This window comes from Filicampus tigris, chromosome 6 (genome assembly GCF_054856515.1).
Source record: "Filicampus tigris isolate MCC_2025a chromosome 6, RoL_Ftig_1.0, whole genome shotgun sequence".
Taxonomy (NCBI): Eukaryota; Metazoa; Chordata; class Actinopteri; order Syngnathiformes; family Syngnathidae; genus Filicampus; species Filicampus tigris.
In genome coordinates this window covers 28,922,326-28,941,000 of record NC_141222.1, presented here as the reverse complement: position 1 = coordinate 28,941,000, position 18,675 = coordinate 28,922,326, and the positions used below count along the sequence as shown (strand labels likewise).

Below are 18,675 nucleotides of genomic sequence, written 5' to 3'. Positions count from 1 at the left end.
CGCTTTTGATATGCTAAACTATTCAGGCCCTCCGTGATTTTTTTCCCGGCCCACCCATTAGTCTCGCTACCCGGCTGTAGCGGTTCCCGGCATGACGGCATGAAATGAAGACGGAGAGCTCCCAACAGGTGCATTTTGTTCCTTTGAATTGAAGCAGGATTGTTCCCATCTGCATTGGCAGCGCCAGCGCCAGCGCCAGCGCCAGCACCAGCACCAGCACCAGCACCAGCACCAGCACCAGCAACATACCCAACACTACTGGCGTCACTCAAGTGATGCAGTTGTATGCAAAAATAGGGTCGCAAAGTCAACAGACAATCTCAGTCCGTCGATGTTGTCATCAGCCAGCCAGGTTTCGGCAAGCGCAGAACTGCATCACTTGAGTGACGCCAGTAGTGTTGGGTATGTTGCTGGTGCTGGTGCTGGTGCTGGTGCTGGTGCTGGTGCTGGCGCTGTCAATGCAGATGGGAACAATCCTGCTTCAATTGAAAGGAACAAAATGCACCTGTTGGGAGCTCTCCGTCCCTTACATTTCATGGCGGGCGACTGCTACAGTGAAAACTGGCTCCGCAGTTTCCTGCAGTCGAAAGCAAAGTCCAACGTGGCCACTGCAACTCAATTGTCCCAAAGGCTCGCTGCGCGCCATAAAAGATTCCAAAAAAAAAAAGTGTTCGGAACACCGCTAGCGGCAGACGGACCCCCCATTCTGGTGTAATGGTGGAAGGTGCCCATCACATCACCGGACCACAAATAGCGGAAATTCAATAAACTGCACTGTAAAACAAACAAACAAACAAACTTACAAACAAAAACAAACAAACAAACACCCCCCCCCAAAAAGCCAGTGTTTTTAAGACTATTGGATTAAATAGGCACAGGCGCCCCCCAGTGGACAACTAACGTACATTTACGCCCCTGTGGCAGATCGAAACATCATTCCAAAAGGATCGGAGAGCTTCGACGCGTGGCTTTCTTCGCCGTGACTGTTTCAATCCAAGACGCGAAAAATAAAGTGTCAGTGCAAGGGAAGCGCTACTTCGGATTGAAACAACTCGAGGGAGGGGGGAACGGCCGGGCCATCTCCTCTCTTCTGGATCAAAGACGCGTCGGCACGGTCACCGCGGACAAACCTAGTGTACCGCGCACTATCACCAGTCTATCACGTTGGACTGGTCCCCCCCCCCCACGCAGCTCAAAGTCCACACGCGTCGTCACTTATCGCCACGGTCTGCGTTTCGCATTATGCCATTTCCAAAGCTAAAACTTCTAGGGCCTTATTGCATGACTTTGGCGCCATAAGGAAAGTCATGACTAATGTCATCTGATACTTTGACTACTGTTTTAGGATCAATGAGGACAAAAAAACAAACGATGCGTGCCACCCGCAACTGGCGAAGAGATCAAAGGGATCAAAGACCAAACAAGACAAATCACGACAAAGATTTCACAGCTTTATTCACAAATCATTGGTTCGTTGCGGTGACGAAGAGGAAATCAAAAGGTAGCGATCAACAGCAAGTTTAAGTCTTCAGACCGACACCTGACACGATTTGCTCCGTTTCTGCCCTGCAGCGGACAGACTAGAAGAAGGTTTGCGACACAAAGAAAGAACACGCATTGATTGAGGATGTCCGCCTTTGAGGAGGACGGGACAACTTTTGTTCTTTTGCCGGCTTCCGCGTTGCTCGCGGCGTCTCCTCACACGTTCATGGACAGGATCAGAAACTGGCCGAGGGAAGCAAAGGGGAGGTTGAATGCAAAACATTGGAGGGAGGCTGGGAGGAGCCAATCAAATGGAAAAATGGACCCCTTCCTCACCCGCCCGCGATGAGGGAGGATCGGCCACAATTGGCGCTTGCGAGAGCTTACCTGCAACATGTTCATTCGAATGCGGCCCTTGTTGTGCTCATCCATGGCCTGGAAAACTCCTGAAGAAGGGAAAAAAACCCCAAAAACAAACAATTGACGGCCGCTCGTCCTCGCGGCCTCGCCGCCGCCGCCGCGGCGCGAGCGCGCTTGTCGAGGCGGGACGTACGGAACATGTTCTCCAAGCGGACGATGCAGGTGAGATAGTCGTCAAAGTCGATGGCGTACTTGTCGTCGGCAAACCTCAGGCCGAGGAGCTGCAGCAACTCGTTATTCAGCTGCATGCCTGCACGCACGCACGCACGCACGCACGCAACGCGCATTGGACGACGTGACAGACGGAGCAAGGAGGACGAGTGCAACGAAGCCGCCAATTCTTTTGTGCCGGACGTGTCCAATCGCACCGTTTGGATTAACATTGCACCGGCCGAGTAAGAATGGATTTTCATCCACTTGACGGAGACGTTGGCCAATGTCCAGCCCAAACTCGGGAGCAAAGGTGCGAAACGGGACGGCCGGATAGTCCCGCCCTTTTCTTGAAATGGTTTCCCAGGGCATTTGTAGGGCTTCCCGCCCGGGCCTTTTTCCTCTGCCGGGGCCGCGAGTCAAGTTAGCGCAGCGCAACATACGCAAATCCATTCCCGGGGCCCGGCGTTCCGTCCACGCGCCTGCGACGTTGCCGACGCTTGACCGATGACGGGAACATTTGGGAAATAGACGGGGCGAGCAGCATGTATTTAATCCGTCCGGGGAAAGGCCTCACCTGCGGCTTTGAGGGCGCTGCGCAGCTCGTAGGAGGACATCTTGCCCGAGCGGTCCGTGTCAAAGGAGAGGAAGAGCATCTGAAACCGACACGGGTCCAAGAAAAGAAGAAGCGCACGCAAAAGCAGGAGAAGAAGCAAAGGAAAGAAAAGACAACCAGGAGAAGGAGCAGAAGAAGAAGAAGAAGAAGAAGAACCCCAGAGAGGAGAAGCAGAAGGAAAAGCGGAACCCAACCAAGAAGAGGCACCAGAAGAAAAAAGACGGAGCAGAACCAAAAGGCGGAATAGAGCCCCAGGAACAAGAAGCAGAAGAAGCAGAAGTAGAAGCAAAAGCACAATCAACGCAAGGACGACAAGAGGACGCAGAAGGACGAGAGCCACGAGGAGAAAGACAACCGCCAGGAGCAGACAGGTCGAGGAAGGAGCGCGAAAAGGAGCCGCACGAGCGGAAGGCCAAGAGGAAGCGGCAAAGCGGCAAAGCGCCAGCGACACGGTCAGCATCCGCCGCCGGCGCCGGGCACCTTTCACGTGTTTTGTGTTTTGTTTTGCTCACGTACGATCCACTTCTTCATCTTCTCCCAGAAGACCTTGAACTCCTGGAACTCCATCTTGCCCGTGTTGTCCGCCTGCCGCCCGGCCGAGTCAAGGGAGCAAGCGAGCCAGCGAGCCAGCGAGCCAGCGATGGCCGGCGCCTACTCTACGTCCGGGCGGCCTACCGGCCCCCGGCCCAGGAAGGATACGTCCATCAGGTTCATGATGCTGTGGCACGTGTGGAGGCTCAGGCCCTCAAACTGGATCTCCTTTCCTGAGGACACAAACACCCTGAACCGGCGTCACGGGAGACCGGCCGGCCTGCCTGCCTGCCGCCAGCGCGCGGACGTACGGCTGCCGAGGACGCCGTTGAGCAGCTGCTGAAGCTCCCTGACGGAGATGGCTCGGTCCTGCGCACAAACGTTTGCACACCTTTCAGGAGAAAATCATCCCATGGCAGATTGGAGCAAAAATCACAACATCCAATTTGGTATGCGAGCGTCACTCGGAACCCGCCCCGCCGTCTTTGCTTGCCGGGCCGGGCGACGCGGAATGGAGGCTCCCTTTCACGTCACCGCAGCTTGGGAGCTCGCCGCCGCGCTGGCCATCTTGGCAAAGACATTTCAACCATGCCCACGAGCAGGCGTTTCCTTTGCCGTCCCGTATCATTTACGCGACAATGCTTGTTTACTTTTGTCATCCTTTTATCATCATGTATTATTATTATCATTATCATTATTATTATTTTTTTTTACGATATAACGAAACTTGTACGTTTCCGTCGGTGTTGTGGTTTTTGCGCGTGGACGTCGGTGCGATTTTAGTGGCAAAATGCGAAGCAACGCCGAATCAAGGATCAAATGAATCACGATGACTTTTGAGAATCGGTTCATCGTGGAGAGAAGACCCGTTTCAGCCTCTCGGCGCTGAGGCTTCTCCCGTTTCTGCAGGCGGACTGATGCTTTTGTGGGGTTTTTTTCCCAAATAAAACATTTGCAAACGTCCGCTTTCGAAAGAGACAAAGTACAATCGACGCTTTGGCCGATTTTCAAAGACGCTATGGACCAAAACCGTAGTAGTCCGCTTGCGCGTCATCTGCACCGCCGCTTTGCAACGACGGCCCCTTTCGCAATGAAAACATGTTTTTTTCATTGAAAACAAAGCATGTTTTCATTGGATCTGTTTCATCAATGAATCGGGCCAATAATGATCGTTCAAGTCATCGTTCCTTGCAGCCCTCCTTCCTTCCATTGAAAGTGACGCAGATGACCGACCGAGGCGGCCGTTTGCGGTGCGGCCGGCGAGGCTAACTCATGCGGTGCGCCGCGCAACAAAGCGCGCGCGTTTTTACAATTCCGACCCCGAAAAAACACTGAGCAACATTCGTTGTATTTTGTGGACAAATTTGTGGAAAAGAATGAGCAGAAAAATGCCAACAAAATACCGTGGCCTCAATCATCTGGCCTGCAGCCTTTGCAATTTGCTTTGCGTGACATCGCAATGATTTTGATTCATCGTTCGGCCCCAAAATGCCCCCCCCCCCAAAAGACCCCCCCCCCCAGGTGACTCAAGCGTGCGCCTGCGGCAGACTCACCGATCCGGACAGCTGCTGGAAGAGTCTCCTGAGGCCTTTCTCCTCATCCGTCTCATCTTCGGGAGCACTGGGCGGCGGAGGCTGCGCGGGGGGGGTGGGGGTGAGGGGCGGGGTCAACCAATGAAAGTGCGGCGGCAGCGCCAGGCGATCGCCGCGCGGACGACGCGCTCACCTCAGGCAGGTCGGCGTCCACGTTGCTGCCCATCTCCCTGCCCGTCACAAACACACAAACAAACGTTCCATTTCATTTAGACGATCCCAAAAATGCATTTGGTGCATTCATCCCGTCCGTCCCTTCCCCTCCCAGAAAACGCGTTGATGTTTTCATAAAAAAAAAAAAAAAAAAACGTTTGTAATATGCGTTTTATTTATTCATTAGTCGAGTGGACTTTTTTATTTGTACTTATAATTTGTTGCTTTTGCAGCAAGTAACAACAACTTCCAAGCAATTGTACTTACACGTTGAGGATGTATTTCTTTTTTCTTTTTGGGAAAGAAATGGTTGATTCATTCCCATGAAATAATATCCACCTTTTTGCACGATCAATTGATGATTGTAGCTACAAAACAATCTGTTTTACATAGAAATACACTTTTTCCAAGTGAACGTCAGAAGGAATTGCGCATTTGGCACGCAGCTGAACGCAGCACAATGTCCTCCCGTCATTAGCTTTGTCACACAATTGGCGAACGAGCGGAAGAAAATGAAGCCCGAACCCAAGCGCAATCGGAGGGCAGGCGGGCACTCACAGGGCGGCCACCTTCTTCTCGGAGAAGACGCGCACCAGGAAGTCGGCTTGGCGGTGCGGCTGGAAGGTGGTGGGCACCAGCAGGTAGCGGCCGGGCGGCAGCGTGAAGCGCCCCGACACCTCGCGCAGGTTGATGTAGGTCTTGCTGCGAGCTTTGGACGCGTGCGTGCGGAAGAAATCTTTGCCCTGCTGCTCGCCGTTGTTGGGAGCCTGAAGCACATTTGGTCCAAAACGGATGACGTACAATCAAGCTTTCGATCCCTCGCATCCAAAGAGTGGACGCGCAGCCACGTACACATATACGGCACATTGGATATTGGCTCGTCGCCGGGGTGGCCTGGAGCCCACGTCAAAGGGGCGTTTACCAGAGTTGAATCGAATCCGTTCATCGAAAAAAAAACACCCCGAGTCGCTTAGATTCCTTTAGAAAGCGAGGCCTTGAAACGTTTTTCCGTTCCAGATGCATAGCCCATGCATTTTCAATGTCCAAACATCAACGCGTATTGCGTTTGCGGATGGCTGCAGCGCCACACGAGTGCGCAGAGACAGGCACGGGAGCAATTGGGGAAAAAAAAAAAATCGAAAATCGGGAACTGAAAATGGAAAATCAAATGGAATTGAGTGAAACGTTACATCCCCGGCGTTTCCGGCATTCGCATGAAAGTGACCGAGATCGGGGGGGGGGGGGCGGGTCCCGGCCGCGGAAACCGGGCCCCCGGCCGCGGAAACCGGGCCCCCGGCCGCGGCCCAGTTTCCGGCAAGCGAAGCGATCGACGGGTCGACGATCGACGGGCCACACCTCGTAGACGGAGAATCCGATGGTCTCCAGGTCCGCGCCCTCCTTCCTCAGCTGCCGTCGGTTCTTCTGCATCAGCGCGATGACCACGCTGCAGACGTCGTCGTCGTCGTCGGCGTCCGCCAGCTCCAGCTTGAACTGCGGGTTGGTCCAGAAGGTGTCTGCCGAAGCAGGCGCGGCAACGCTCAGGCCCCGGGTCGCAAGTCAAGTTACTTTGGCGAAAAGCGAGCGAGTCGAGGGGACCCCCCGTTCCACGTCGAGCGAGCCCAGTCAAAGCGCGACAAGTTCAATGCACCAAAGAAATGCAAAAGGGACTCTACGGAAGCTGCCGAAAATGTTGACCGGCAAGTACGTACGTTGTATTTGGAGCTCCGTTTTGGACATACTTGTAGGCTAAAGGCTCAAAAGGGAGCATTTTCCCCCCCATAATGCCACGGGGTATTCATCTGCGCATGTGCAAGTTCAAAAAGATAAAGTCTTTTTTTTTTTTTTAACATTTGGCCTACATTATGGCAATATGTTCAAGAGTTACGTACGTAAGCATCGTTTGTCATAAAAGGACATTTTCAAGGGAGTACATCTAGTTCTATAAACGTAAGATGCACTTTCAGTTACTTTTGGTTCATTGCAAAGCACTTTTTTTCCATTTGATTTTGTTCATCAAAATGCTTTTTCAATCTTAGTTGCACTTTTGGGGCTTGTTTTTTGTTAAAGGGGAAGTCAAGGCAAACATTTCTTTTCGGCCATCCGCGGGGGCGGCCATTTGGTCGCTTCTGCCGATTGAAAAGGACGTCACAGCCGCTCGCGACGACCGATCACGGCGGAGCTGTTTTCTGAAACTGAGCCGCGATTGGTCATCGTGAGCGGCCGTGTGTCGGCAGAAGTGACAAAATGGCCGCCCCCGCAGACAGATGGCTAAAAATGAGCGCATTAACACTTATTCCACAAACACGACGCAGAATGCCGTGTTTCAACTCGTGGGCCTGCTGGGAACATATTCTTGAAAAAAACGCGTTTGGGTTGACTTCCGCACTTGAGCGACAATAACCTCGCCGTTAAAATAATGTCACAATAAAGCCGGCAGCCAAATGGATGTTTGGAAGCCGACGCTTCTTCCGCACCAAATGCAAATGTCTTCCATTTGAAAGTTAAAGACAAGCCAAGTGATTCATTTGCTCGCCCGCTCAAGTCCAAGTCGAGCGGAGTCTTTTGCAAGTTTTTGTGGCAAGTCCAGGCGCTCAGGCCGCTCGGGTCTGGCGTCCCCCCCCCCCAACATTTGGGAACCGGCCTTTTGGCGCTTTGGGGCGCTTTGGGGCGCTTTGGGGCGCTTTGGGGCGGCAGCTCACCAATGAAGTTCCTGCAGCCGCCGGCGGTGGAGCCGGAGATCCAGCGGCCCTCGAACAACTGCGCCTCCCAGTGGCGCTCGGTGTTGTCGGCCAGCGCGTCCGGCGTCATGTTGCAGATCTCCACCTTGTCGAAGTTGGACCTGAAGTCCTCAAACGTCATCCTGAGCGCAGTTAACGCCAATCAGAGAAAAAATCAGAGAAAAAAATATATATAGGCTACTTTGGTAAATCCCCCGAACAAGTAATCGCAGACTGGCGCTTCATAGCAATTCTAACAAACGATGATCAAAATTCAACAAAGAACAAGTGCGAAAAAAGTGCAAGACTGACCAAAATTCGCCGTCTTCGCTGGAGTGCTGCAGAATTCGACTTTTCTCCGCTTGGTCCACGTAGTCCCACTCGCGGGAACTGCCGGCGAAACAAAACACAAAATCGCAAAGCGCAACATGCAAATCACGCCAACGGAGGCGCGCCCTTCGCTTCTGCCCGCCGCGTCGTCCATTTCAAGAAAAAGAAAAAAGACGCACTTTCTTTGGACATTCGGGACATAACCGGCCAACCGATACATTTTTGAGCGCGCTTGTCCTCAAAAAAAAGGCGGGCGGGCGGGCGGGCGCCGTGGCGCGCATGGCGGTGGGCGCGTATTGTTGTGTCCGTGTGTTGTTTTTGGGGTGCCCTACCCGTCGCTCCAGGGTCCGTTCCACTCCACCTGCCCCCAGGGGTTCCTCACGCGCACCATTTTGACCTTTTGACCTCTGCAGTTGACCTCCTGCAGGCCGGTGACGGAGTAGGCGTGACCTTTGACCAGGCCGCTGCTGGTCTTGGCCTCCGACTCGGCCGAGCTGCTGATCTGCAATTTTACAAACACGTCAGGATTTTAGCATTTTGCTCATCATTTCAGATTTCTCGTCAGACTTTGTTTTTGGTTTGTGCATTCAAGTAGTTTGCGCTTGGACAAAAAGTTGGTTCTTTTTTGGGGGGGGGGGGGCTGTTTTGGTTTGTTTTGGTCGTTAACGTTATTCGTTTGAGTTTTTCTTCATGTATGGCGCATTTGTCGAGTGCAAGAGGTAAAAAAGTCAAAAGTAAGCTACAATTGTCAAACCGGAGTTTGCTTCTGGCGTGCAGCAATACGATACAATTTTATTTCAATACGGAAATGAACACATGGAATACATTTCAAACGGAGCCCCAAAGCTCACGTATGAGATTGATATTTCCAATCTAATTCTAGATACACTTATACAAATAACCACAACTAAGATGTAGTTTCAGTTGCCGTTTTTAACAAAAATTGTTTTTTGTTTTTTTTCAAAAGCATTCTCATTTTTTTTTTCAATTCACTTCAAAATTTCTCATGAACTATCATAAGCTTGCTACAGGACGGCGCCCTTGGAATATAACGAGTTGCACTTGTTTTTGTGTGTGTGTGTGTGTGAATAAGACAATATAATACAGTAGGGTACATATGTATATTTCTCAATCCTTTTTTTCCCCTTTGGGTCGGAGATTTACTGTGAACCAAAAAAAAGAGTATTTGGACAATTTGAACTTTATAACAGCGGGTCTATCGGCTAATTGTTGTCAATTAGCGTTGTAACGTTCATCTTGTCTTCTTCTTTTGTTCAGACAATTTTCAACGTCTATATATATACATTTGATGAATGCTATTTGTAATTGGAAGGTTTCCCGAGCCGAGCGTGTGTTTTTTTGCGGAAGCGTGACGTGTCTGACCAAGGCTGAAGCGACAGCTGAAAATGTCGGCGAGCTAAGAGTTGCCAATTCATGTGATCGTCAACCAATGAAGGCTTGTACCTCGAAAAGATCAAGAAGGACGAATGTCAAGAAATAAACCGGCCGTGTTTATGTCTATGTGGATCTGCGGCTTCAAGGGGCGCGGCATCAAGAGCTCTGACTGGGGCTCCGACGCTTCTTAGCGGCGTATTCATTCATTTCGTACTTGCGCGTTGCCGCCCCGTAGATGGTTGAGCCGCCGGGGTTGACGAATGGAAAACCTGATGGTGTTTTTTGTCGTGTAAAGGCTCACGTCGATGGAGCATCCCATCATGGATCCTCGCTCCAGGGCCTTCTTCATGACGGCGAAGAGTTTGAGGTCGGATTTCTTGGTGGGGTGGATCTCGCCCACGCCGCCGGTGAAGTCCTCCATGGCCTCCATGGTGCTGCCGCCCTTCAGAGACTCGTAGCTGCCGTGCAGCCTGCGGAGGGAAACGCCAATCGTGGGCTCGTCCCACCGGCGGAACCCACCTTTCCCCGTCCGCCGTTCGTTCCGGACGTTCGCCGTTCAAACGGACGGCGGCCAAGCCGGAGCCGAGCAAAATGCTAAATCACGCCAGCGGGATCCCGAGTCGGTGGCGGACGGCCTCGGCCGACATTTTTGCAAAAGTCCTATTCTGAAAGAGATCATCCGTTGGCTTTCGCGAAAGGACGACGGAAATCGGAGAGGCTGAAACCGGACCATTTGGAGTCAAACGGCGGCTGGGAAGATTCGGGACGGGGCGATTATGGGCACCGATATTCGGCTTTTGGAGGAATATCGGCCTTTGCTGGCCGACAATGAAGCCGTTGCGCAAATCCGACAGAGATACGTGAGTGCGGAACATTTGCGTCATTTTGATGTGGCGTGGAAAAATACATGGCGCTATTTGTTGAAGTTTTCATTTCTCCTTTTCAGGACATGCTGACAAGCCCGGGTGCTCCCTCGACTTTTTGTTACAATTTTAGTACAGCGATATATATTGTCAAAAAAAAAAAGAAAAAAAATCAACATTATGCAAACCTGAAACATTGTTCAACAAACATGCTTAAGGAGGTTGCAACAAAGTTGAGAGTCCATTTGATTTGAAATGAATTTCTTTGGATTTGACTGCACGGCCGTGAGCCGGAAGGAGAGAAGGCGGAAGAGCGGAGCGGGGGTCGTCGCGGGTCGGCACGGGAGCCGATTGGAAAGAGCCGACGGGCGGGACGAGACTCTGCCCCCCGGCGGTTTTCCGGCGGGCGCTTACTTGGCGTAGGCCTTCTCCAGCAGGGCGCTCCAGAACTCGTTGTTGGAGGCCGAGTGAAGCAGGATGAGCTGGCCGCGCGCCGACGGCAGACGGTCGTCCACCACCACGTCCAGCCACTCGTTGTGCTGCCAAAACTGACACGGGCGGGCAAAGGGCCAGCGATCGATAAGCGGGCGCTCTTTCTTAAGCCGCAAATGCAATTTGCCAGAAAAACAAAGACTTTGCTTTTGCGGGACAAACGGAAGGACGCGGCGGGACAGCTGCGATTCCGACGCGGGGATGCCGATTCGCTACGAATCGGCCAACAATTGGAAACCGGGATGGCCGTTTCCAAAACGTGTCTTGAGCTTTTTTCGGTTTTTCCACTTTGACCGATAAAAGCCTCGCGCAATACACGTTTGAGCCGGCCGGCCTCGTCATCTACGGCTGCGCTTCCAATGAAAAATTCCACCTTATCATTTGGACGCACAGCCACGTACACATATACGGCACATTGGATATTGGCTCGTCGCCGGGGTGGCCTGGAGCCCACGTCAAAGGGGCGTTTACGAGTGTTGAATCGAATCCGTTCATCGAAAAAAAACACCCCGAGTCGCTTAGATTCCTTTAGAAAGCGAGGCCTTGAAACGTTTTTCCGTTCCAGATGCATAGCCCATGCATTTTCAATGTCCAAACATCAACGCGTATTGCGTTTGCGGATGGCTGCAGCGACACACGAGTGCGCAGAGACAGGCACGGGAGCAATTGGGGAAAAAAAAAAATCGAAAATCGGGAACTGAAAATGGAAAATCAAATGGAATTGAGTGAAACGTTACATCCCCATGCATGCAATTGATCGGGCATCGATTATACGCAGGTTTTTGCTTTTCCGCTTTGGGCCCCGTCCGCTGTGCAGTGACGGGATTGTCATATCACCTCCCACCACTAGATGGCGGACGTGGCTTAGCCGCGCGCTTCTTCCGGGTCCCGATGCTGAAAATAAACATTCTTTAGGTTGACTTTCCCAATTTTCAGGTGGAATTTTCTCGGGTTTTCCGCAAGAATAAAATGTGCTTCTTGAAGACATTTTAATCAGGCGAGCCCCAAAAACAAGTTGTTTTTTTTCAGTGTAGCCTGCCAATGTGAGCAGGCCTCCTATTTGTTTTGCTTTTTATTTGGAGAGTCATGCAAGAGAAAAAAAAGGAATTGAAGAATTGAAATTTGGAGTGAGTTGATTTTAGCGGGGGGAAAAAGGAGCGATTGCACTCCATGCTGATTTGCTGTTTAGCCGTTTTGTGCCACGCTTGAATGGTACTTTTTTTCCTTTTTTTTTCACGTACGAGGAAAAAGCAAAAGTCAGCGCGTATGGTACGTTTTGGATGGTTCAAAGCCTTTGTTGCGGAAGGCTGGATCTTTTTGCGCAGAGCACGAAATGGAGGACGACGTACTTTGGTGGAAGCAAAATGGGAAATGGGACGGCACCCACCTGAAAGTGGAAGATGCCGGCGTAGCGGTGCTCAAAGTCCTGGTCGTGGGGGACCACCCGGGCCAGAGCGTCCTTCTTCAGAGTCAAAGACGCGATGGCGGCCAGCAGCCAGCAGTCGCCTGCGGGGGGGACACGAGCGCACGCGGGCATTGAGAGGCCAAGCGCCACTTTGATTCCGCCACGTAGCGAACGAGCGTTTTGAGCGAAGATGGCGCTCAAAAGTCGGAACGCTCGCCAGACGTCAAAAAGATGGACCTTATCGGCCACACGGGCCCACGTGGAAGGGGGCGGGACTGTGCCCAGCCCACGTGACAATGTGTGACTGACTCGCAGGCTTGTTACTTTCGGACCTTTTTGAAGTTGAATTACTGTTAAAGCAAGTTTGTTTGCACACACAAACAGTTAAGTTGGCTGTAGTTTTCCTTCATTTTTGGGGTGGAAGTTGAAGTTTTGACTAGTTTGCTTTTCTTCATGCTGCATATGGACTATTTGTGGAGGAGTACCGCGTAGTCAAGTTAAAGCGGAGGTCAAGCCCCTCAAATTCTGGGCAATATGTTCCATGCGCCTTGACGGGTCGAAACACGGCATTCCGACAAATGTCGCCTTTGCCGAATAAGAGTGGGGTGAAGCAGCCAAAGGCGGGCCTTTTTGTCCATCTCAGGACACGCCGGAGAGACGTCTGTCTCCCGGCTGGAATGGGAACGCCCCCCGGAAGATGCGGCCGGGGAGAGGGAAGTCTGGGCTTCCCCGCTCGAGCCGCTGCCCCCCGACCTCGGAGAAGCGGAAGGGAATAGAGTTGAAATGATGAAAGCTTCTCTGTTGGCCTGGAGTTTTCTCAGGCTGCAACAAATGATTTGGGGAGAAAAGCGATTCATCACTGGATTATCGTGTCAGTCGATGAATCGGATTTAACGAAGCAAAAAACCAAACCGCCGCTTTATTCCAAAACTGGACATTATTTCAAATTGACAGTGTCGAAAATGCGCAAACAAGAGAAATTGCGATTCAGCACCGGCGTGGTCTCGAACATGCCAGAAAACGGGCAAAAACGGAGCTTATCGTTTCCCACAGTAAAAGCAGACGTTTGCAGGCGGCTTTGGGGGAGAACGGAACATTTCAAGTTGAGAGTCGGGAATTGTGAGCATTTGGACGGCTGCCAATTAAACGAGGCGTCCCAACGATTCATCCATGATCAAAATTGCGATCGATTCGTTTGATCAATTGTGGCACCTAAAATCCAATCTTGACTTTTTCCCACACGCCTTTGTCGTTGTTTTGGTGTTTTTGAAATGGAATCTTTTCTATATTTTCAACGAAGGCAGCCCCGCCTCCCTGCGCCGACGTCCGTCTTCCCGCCTCGCCACGAGATATGGGCCGGTATGGGCTCGAAAACGTCAACGGGGCAAGTGCAGCACTTTTTTTTTCTTCACACAAACGCTACGTGATGCCGGAGTGAAGTCGGGCCAGTGAGTAGGTTTGCGTACGTACCCAGCTGTCCCTGGCAGATGTCCGTCCGATGGGCGTCGCCCACGATGAATTTGGGGTTGGCGCACAGCTCCTGAGGAGACAAAATGGAGGGAGGGAGGTGGGGCGGCGGGGGGGGGGCGTGTCCATTGACAGTCAAGAGGAGGCGTCAAGAGGAAGAATGAGGAGAATGAGGAGAACGAGGAGAACGGGGAGGAGAACAAAGAGAACGGGTTCAGTCGGCCTGTCAGCTGGCAGGTGCGTTCACATTCCGATCTTATCGTTCAAAGCGCGCACACACTACTGATTTCTCGGTGGGGTGTGTGCATGCGTGTGCCTAGTAAGTCAGTGGAGGCGCAACACACCCCTTAGCCAATGGCAGCACTCGCAAGGAGCAACGCACTTGTCCTGCGAGACGGCTTCGCCAAGCGCGCCGTCGTGTGCGTCCTTGCTGCTGTAAAATCCGCCAACATGCATCGCGTCACGCACAATCCACACACGCTTGCAACGGCTCGCCGAGACGTGCCCTTCGACGTACAAAGCGCGCATACGGCCAAGGAAGGGTTTGGGTGCGTCGCGCGCTCAACAACGACACGCGCACGCAGGTGTCTTTGATGCACCGTGTGACATACAAGACAGACGCACGCATGCGACTTTGCGTGACATTTGCGCTTGATGTGACGAAAGCAAACGTCGGCTCTGATGTGTCATGTGGCAAACGACGACGCGGAGAGCGGGCGCGTCTTTGATGCGGACACGCAAGACTTACACGCGTGCAACGGTCGCCTGGCGCAACGGGCGTCTTTGACAACGTGCAAGGCACGGCCGCAAGGCACGCAATCCTTGTGTTTGCCACGGAAGCGCTTACAAACACGCGCGCGACAGTTGTGTCTTTGATGCGACCGACACGCAAAGCATAGACGGACGCAACGCTCGTGTCTTTGACGCGCGCTGCGACATTCGCGAGTTATGTCTTTGCCGTGCGCGTGTGATGCGCGGCGCGGGAGTCGCGTCTTTGATGTGTCGGGCGACATCCAAAACGCTCACGCGCAACAAGATTGCTTCTTTGAACGCGACACACGCAGGCGCCTCCTCAACCTTGACAACCGCGCGCCAGCCTCGGGCCTCGCCGGCGTCTTTGATGCAAATACATACCGTGGGCCTCTTCCACTCCAGCCGGACGGGAACGGCCTGGCTGAAGAAGAGCGACGAGTCTTGCGCGGGGAAGTCGGGGTCCTCGAACAGGACGCGCCTCTGCAGGCATTCCTGGCGCAGCTGCTCGAAGGAGCGTCCGTCCATCTGCGTGTGGACGGCGGCGCGGCCCCCCGCCGCGGCGGAGCGGACGGGCATGATGCTGGCGGCAGGACGGCGGAGGACAAGTGAGGCGCGGCGGCGCGGCGCCGCCGTCTGTCGTCCGCGAGGGGTTGCTCGCCCCTCCCGCCAAACGGGTTTGTCCTCTGCGGCCTCGCCCCGCCGCATTCCGCGACTCGGGAATGGAGGCCAAAGAGCACAAAGAGGCCATTGTCAACAACGCGGACTGACTTATTGCCTCCCGTTCGCGTGTCGCCGTCGCTCGCCCGCTTGTGAGAAATCCCATCCACGGAAAATTCCCAATCTGCCTTCCTCCCTTTCAACGCTTTGCTTTCGGCACGACGTTACCAGCCAGTACTCGCTCGTGAGCGCGTACCCCGTACCGACGCCGATGAGCGATACCGTCAAACGACACTCAACGGGGAATCGCGCGCCACCGTGTGTCCGAGCGCCCGTGCGGAGCGTCCGATGTGTCCGGAATAACGGCGGCCTTCGCCAGAAACCCGTCAGGGCGAATCAGGATTGGAAGACTGTGGGAATTGTTGCAATAGTTGAGCTTTATTTGCTTTTTTGCGGGGGGGGGGGGGCTCGGCCACCGACGACGCTATCTTGACGCTGACGGGCGCGAACCTCCCGAGTCCACATCTTCATTGCGTTTCTACAATGGCATACCCTGGCTCTCATTTGGACGCGCGGATACGCGAGCCCAGGTGGACTTGGAGCGTCTCGGACGCTCGCGACATCCCGCGCAGGCGAAAAGCAGGCGAAAAGCAGGCGAAAAGCAGGCGAAAAGCAGGCGAAAAGCAGGCGAAAAGCAGGCGAAAAGCAGGCGTTTCCGGCGCGCCGGAATGCTCATTCTTTGCGTGTTTCCCAAATGCTCAAGATAGCGGGGAGTGGGGGGGGGAGGCACTTCTGACTGGTGTCGTCAAATGTGTCAGCGCTTATGTGGCCGTACAGGTCGGTGCACTTTTGGTTGCTGGCGGTCACGAGGCGCAATGGCCATTTTTGCTCATTTGGGGTGGCGAAAGGCGGCAAAGCAAACTTTATCCCCAAAAGGCCCCCCCCCCTTTCTCTCCGGCCCTGGCAAAGCAGCAAGTTTGTGATATTTGCACTTGTTTGTCTTCTGGAAAAAATAAAACAAAAAAAAAAACCCCCGCCAGAAATAAAGTACACTCCCACGGGTGAGTGCGTCGCGCCGCATGGCCGCAAATGCTGCGATTGATTGACCGGATTGCTCTTGACGAGGATTTGGCCTCCCCGTCGGCCTGCCGACGCGTCAAGCGACGGACGGGCGAGGCAACGACGGCAGGAGGCGCAAATCGTTTGCGTTGACCATCCGCCGACGTCTCGACGGGAGACTTGAGCCGCTACGGCGAGCAAAGCCCGCCGCGCGCCCGACTTGGATGTTGATTTCCCGAGCCTTGCCATGATATCCCCCACCCCCCCCTCACGGCAATCCAACAATGTGTCAGGGGACGACACCGGCAACAACGTTAAAGGCCAAGAATATGTTCTCTGCAAGCGCACTAGTTGAAACAGGGCAAACATTGGGTTTGTGTTTTGAGCCATCTGTGGGGGCGGCCATTTTGTCACCGGTTACCACCAATCACGGCCCACCTGTTTTCTGAAGCTGAGCTGTGATTGGTCGTTGCGGTGTCATTTTCGGTCGACGCGAAGACAAAATGGCGCAGATGGCTAAAAACGGGCGGATGAACTCCTTATTCCGCAAACGCAATATTGATCCGAATGCCCCGCTTCAAGCGGTGGGCCTGCTGGGAACATATTCTTGAAAAAAAAAATATATATATATATATATATATATATATATATATATATATATATATATATATGCTTGGCTTGATTTGCATTTTAAGCAAGCGGAACTCAAGGCAAAAACTAGGCAGCCTCGTACTTCTGTCTTCTACGGAAGCACGCTGCGGGTATGGGGAATGAAATGTAAACCATTTTCAAAGACAATTAGCAACTCATTTGCTAATCATTCATTGTTGAAAAGTCGTTGCGCCATTGTAGCACTCTGACCTTTATTTTGAATTAAGTCTTCCTTTTGCCAACATGCTTGTCACAAGACAACGGGAGCGCTAACACGTGCCCAATTTTGCAGCTTTGCGCTCATTCCAAGTGACACTAAGAGCGCTAACAAAGGCGCGCCGAGCCTACGCTAAGCACGTGGAATGCGGCGTGGCAGGAATGCGCCGAGTCCTACCGAACACCAACAGGAAGCGGCGCGCCGCAGCTTCCGCGGTGAAGCCGTCAAAAGTTAGAGTAGTTGATAGCGGCGGTGTTACCCGGACGCCAGGTGCGGGTGGGCGTTCGTCTTACCTGGGGGGGCAAAAAAGCGCTACAAGTGGGTCCAAATCCAGCGTAGGGCTACTGCACCTTAAAACGTGCTTTGTTTTCCCCTTCGTTGTTGTGATTTGGAATAAACCAATAAAAGTCCATTTGATTTTTTTATATCCCATTCATCAGAACTACATGCAGTTGTCTTTGGGTGGGCAAAGCGAGTCCGTGGGTGGGCACTGCCCCTCCCGGTAACGCCCCCGGTTGATACTCTTTGAGCTTCCTGCAACTCCGCAATCTGCTGGATCTTTTGCGTTCCTCTTGACCCGCACTCCGGCGAAATGAGTGATTATCCAAAACCAGCTTGAGAACGGGGGCACTCTCTAATGGTAAAAAGCTTGTGGACACAGTACAAGAGGGGAAAAAATAGGAGTTCCGCTTTTGTACCATCAGGGCTATCAAGCAAATCTTGACTTGATTTGGGAACTTAGGTCACGAATCCCTGAGCCAAAGTTCAAGAAAGAGCTTCGACTGAAGAAAGGGCGCCATCTGCTGGGGGGACTCGTTTTAGAGCAAGCCGTGAAAAAATATGACTACTGCACAGTGTTATGACCTCGTGATCACTTGCAAGGCCGCGTCCCGGACGGAGTTCAGCCGTCGTGACTCGAATTTCACGGCAATACCACAATCAATGCTCCTTTTTTGACATCATGGGAGTAACAGGACACTGGCCGCTTTGGTTGTGTTCAGTTCATTTTGTCTTCTTTGTTATCGATATTTTTGACTTCATCAGACACTTTGATGACGGCGGAAGCAACAAGGCGAAACGTGTCAGGTAATTAAACGACCCAAACAATATTCGATCAATTATATATCAGTCCAAAATAGAGATGACAGTGCCCCCTGGCGTTCTATTTGAGGCTTGCATCGAGTGGCTCCTGTTGATCGGCAGGAGTTACGTCACCTAGTTTGACGAAAGGGACGCAAGCGTGAGGCGCGGAGATTTTGAAGACGGCGAAACGCTACCTGGCCATGACTAATGTGTGTTTTATGTTCTTGGGATGCATGTAGTAATGTTGTGCATTGTGTAGGCTCCTTGCTTCTTTTTGTCGTACTTCTTCACACCCTTTTTGCTTCTGCGAACGGAAACGCCAGTCAAAACCGTTTGTACGACCCATCCCACCCTGGTCACGTTACTTAGCTCTGCCTAAATGTTCAAAATCTTTATTTTCTATTTTTTTTTTACAGGTCCCAAACCAGTGTTCGTATCGCTTGCTTCACTAAGGTTGGCTTACCTCTCTGTGGGCTTCGTAGTGGCTCAAAAACAGGCAAAGTGGGGAGCCGAGCCGCCATTGGTGGTTAGCTGAGTCCCGCGCAACTGTGATGTCATTTCCGGTCCACATCACGCGACTACATGGCCGCCCTCTGAGATGGCTCAAAATGTTGCTGCTCAACTCATATTCCACAAGCGCAA

General features: G+C 52.5%; 1 protein-coding gene across 3 annotated transcripts; it reads right to left on the bottom strand.

The window, feature by feature from the left end:
- Nucleotides 1-1,438: 1,438 nt before the first annotated feature.
- capn9 (calpain 9) lies at nucleotides 1,439-18,619 on the bottom strand. 3 transcript variants are annotated; one of them, XM_086034572.1, is made up of 19 exons: nucleotides 18,497-18,619; nucleotides 13,617-13,686; nucleotides 12,129-12,247; nucleotides 10,664-10,797; nucleotides 9,688-9,856; nucleotides 8,324-8,493; nucleotides 7,974-8,051; nucleotides 7,644-7,804; nucleotides 6,301-6,458; nucleotides 5,503-5,711; nucleotides 4,925-4,961; nucleotides 4,753-4,833; nucleotides 3,511-3,568; nucleotides 3,368-3,432; nucleotides 3,185-3,253; nucleotides 2,630-2,708; nucleotides 2,036-2,152; nucleotides 1,870-1,928; nucleotides 1,439-1,725 (listed from the first exon to the last, which is right to left on the bottom strand). In XM_086034572.1, exons 1-19 carry the CDS (start codon nucleotides 18,602-18,604, stop codon nucleotides 1,699-1,701), a joined length of 1,968 nt encoding a protein of 655 aa, XP_085890698.1. In that variant the 5' UTR covers nucleotides 18,605-18,619; the 3' UTR covers nucleotides 1,439-1,698. The 3 variants fall into 3 exon arrangements, with proteins under 3 accessions (XP_085890698.1, XP_085890697.1, XP_085890696.1); XM_086034571.1 differs by lacking the exon at nucleotides 18,497-18,619 and adding an exon at nucleotides 14,748-15,707; XM_086034570.1 differs by lacking the exons at nucleotides 2,036-2,152; nucleotides 18,497-18,619 and adding an exon at nucleotides 14,748-15,048.
- Nucleotides 18,620-18,675: the final 56 nt, after the last annotated feature.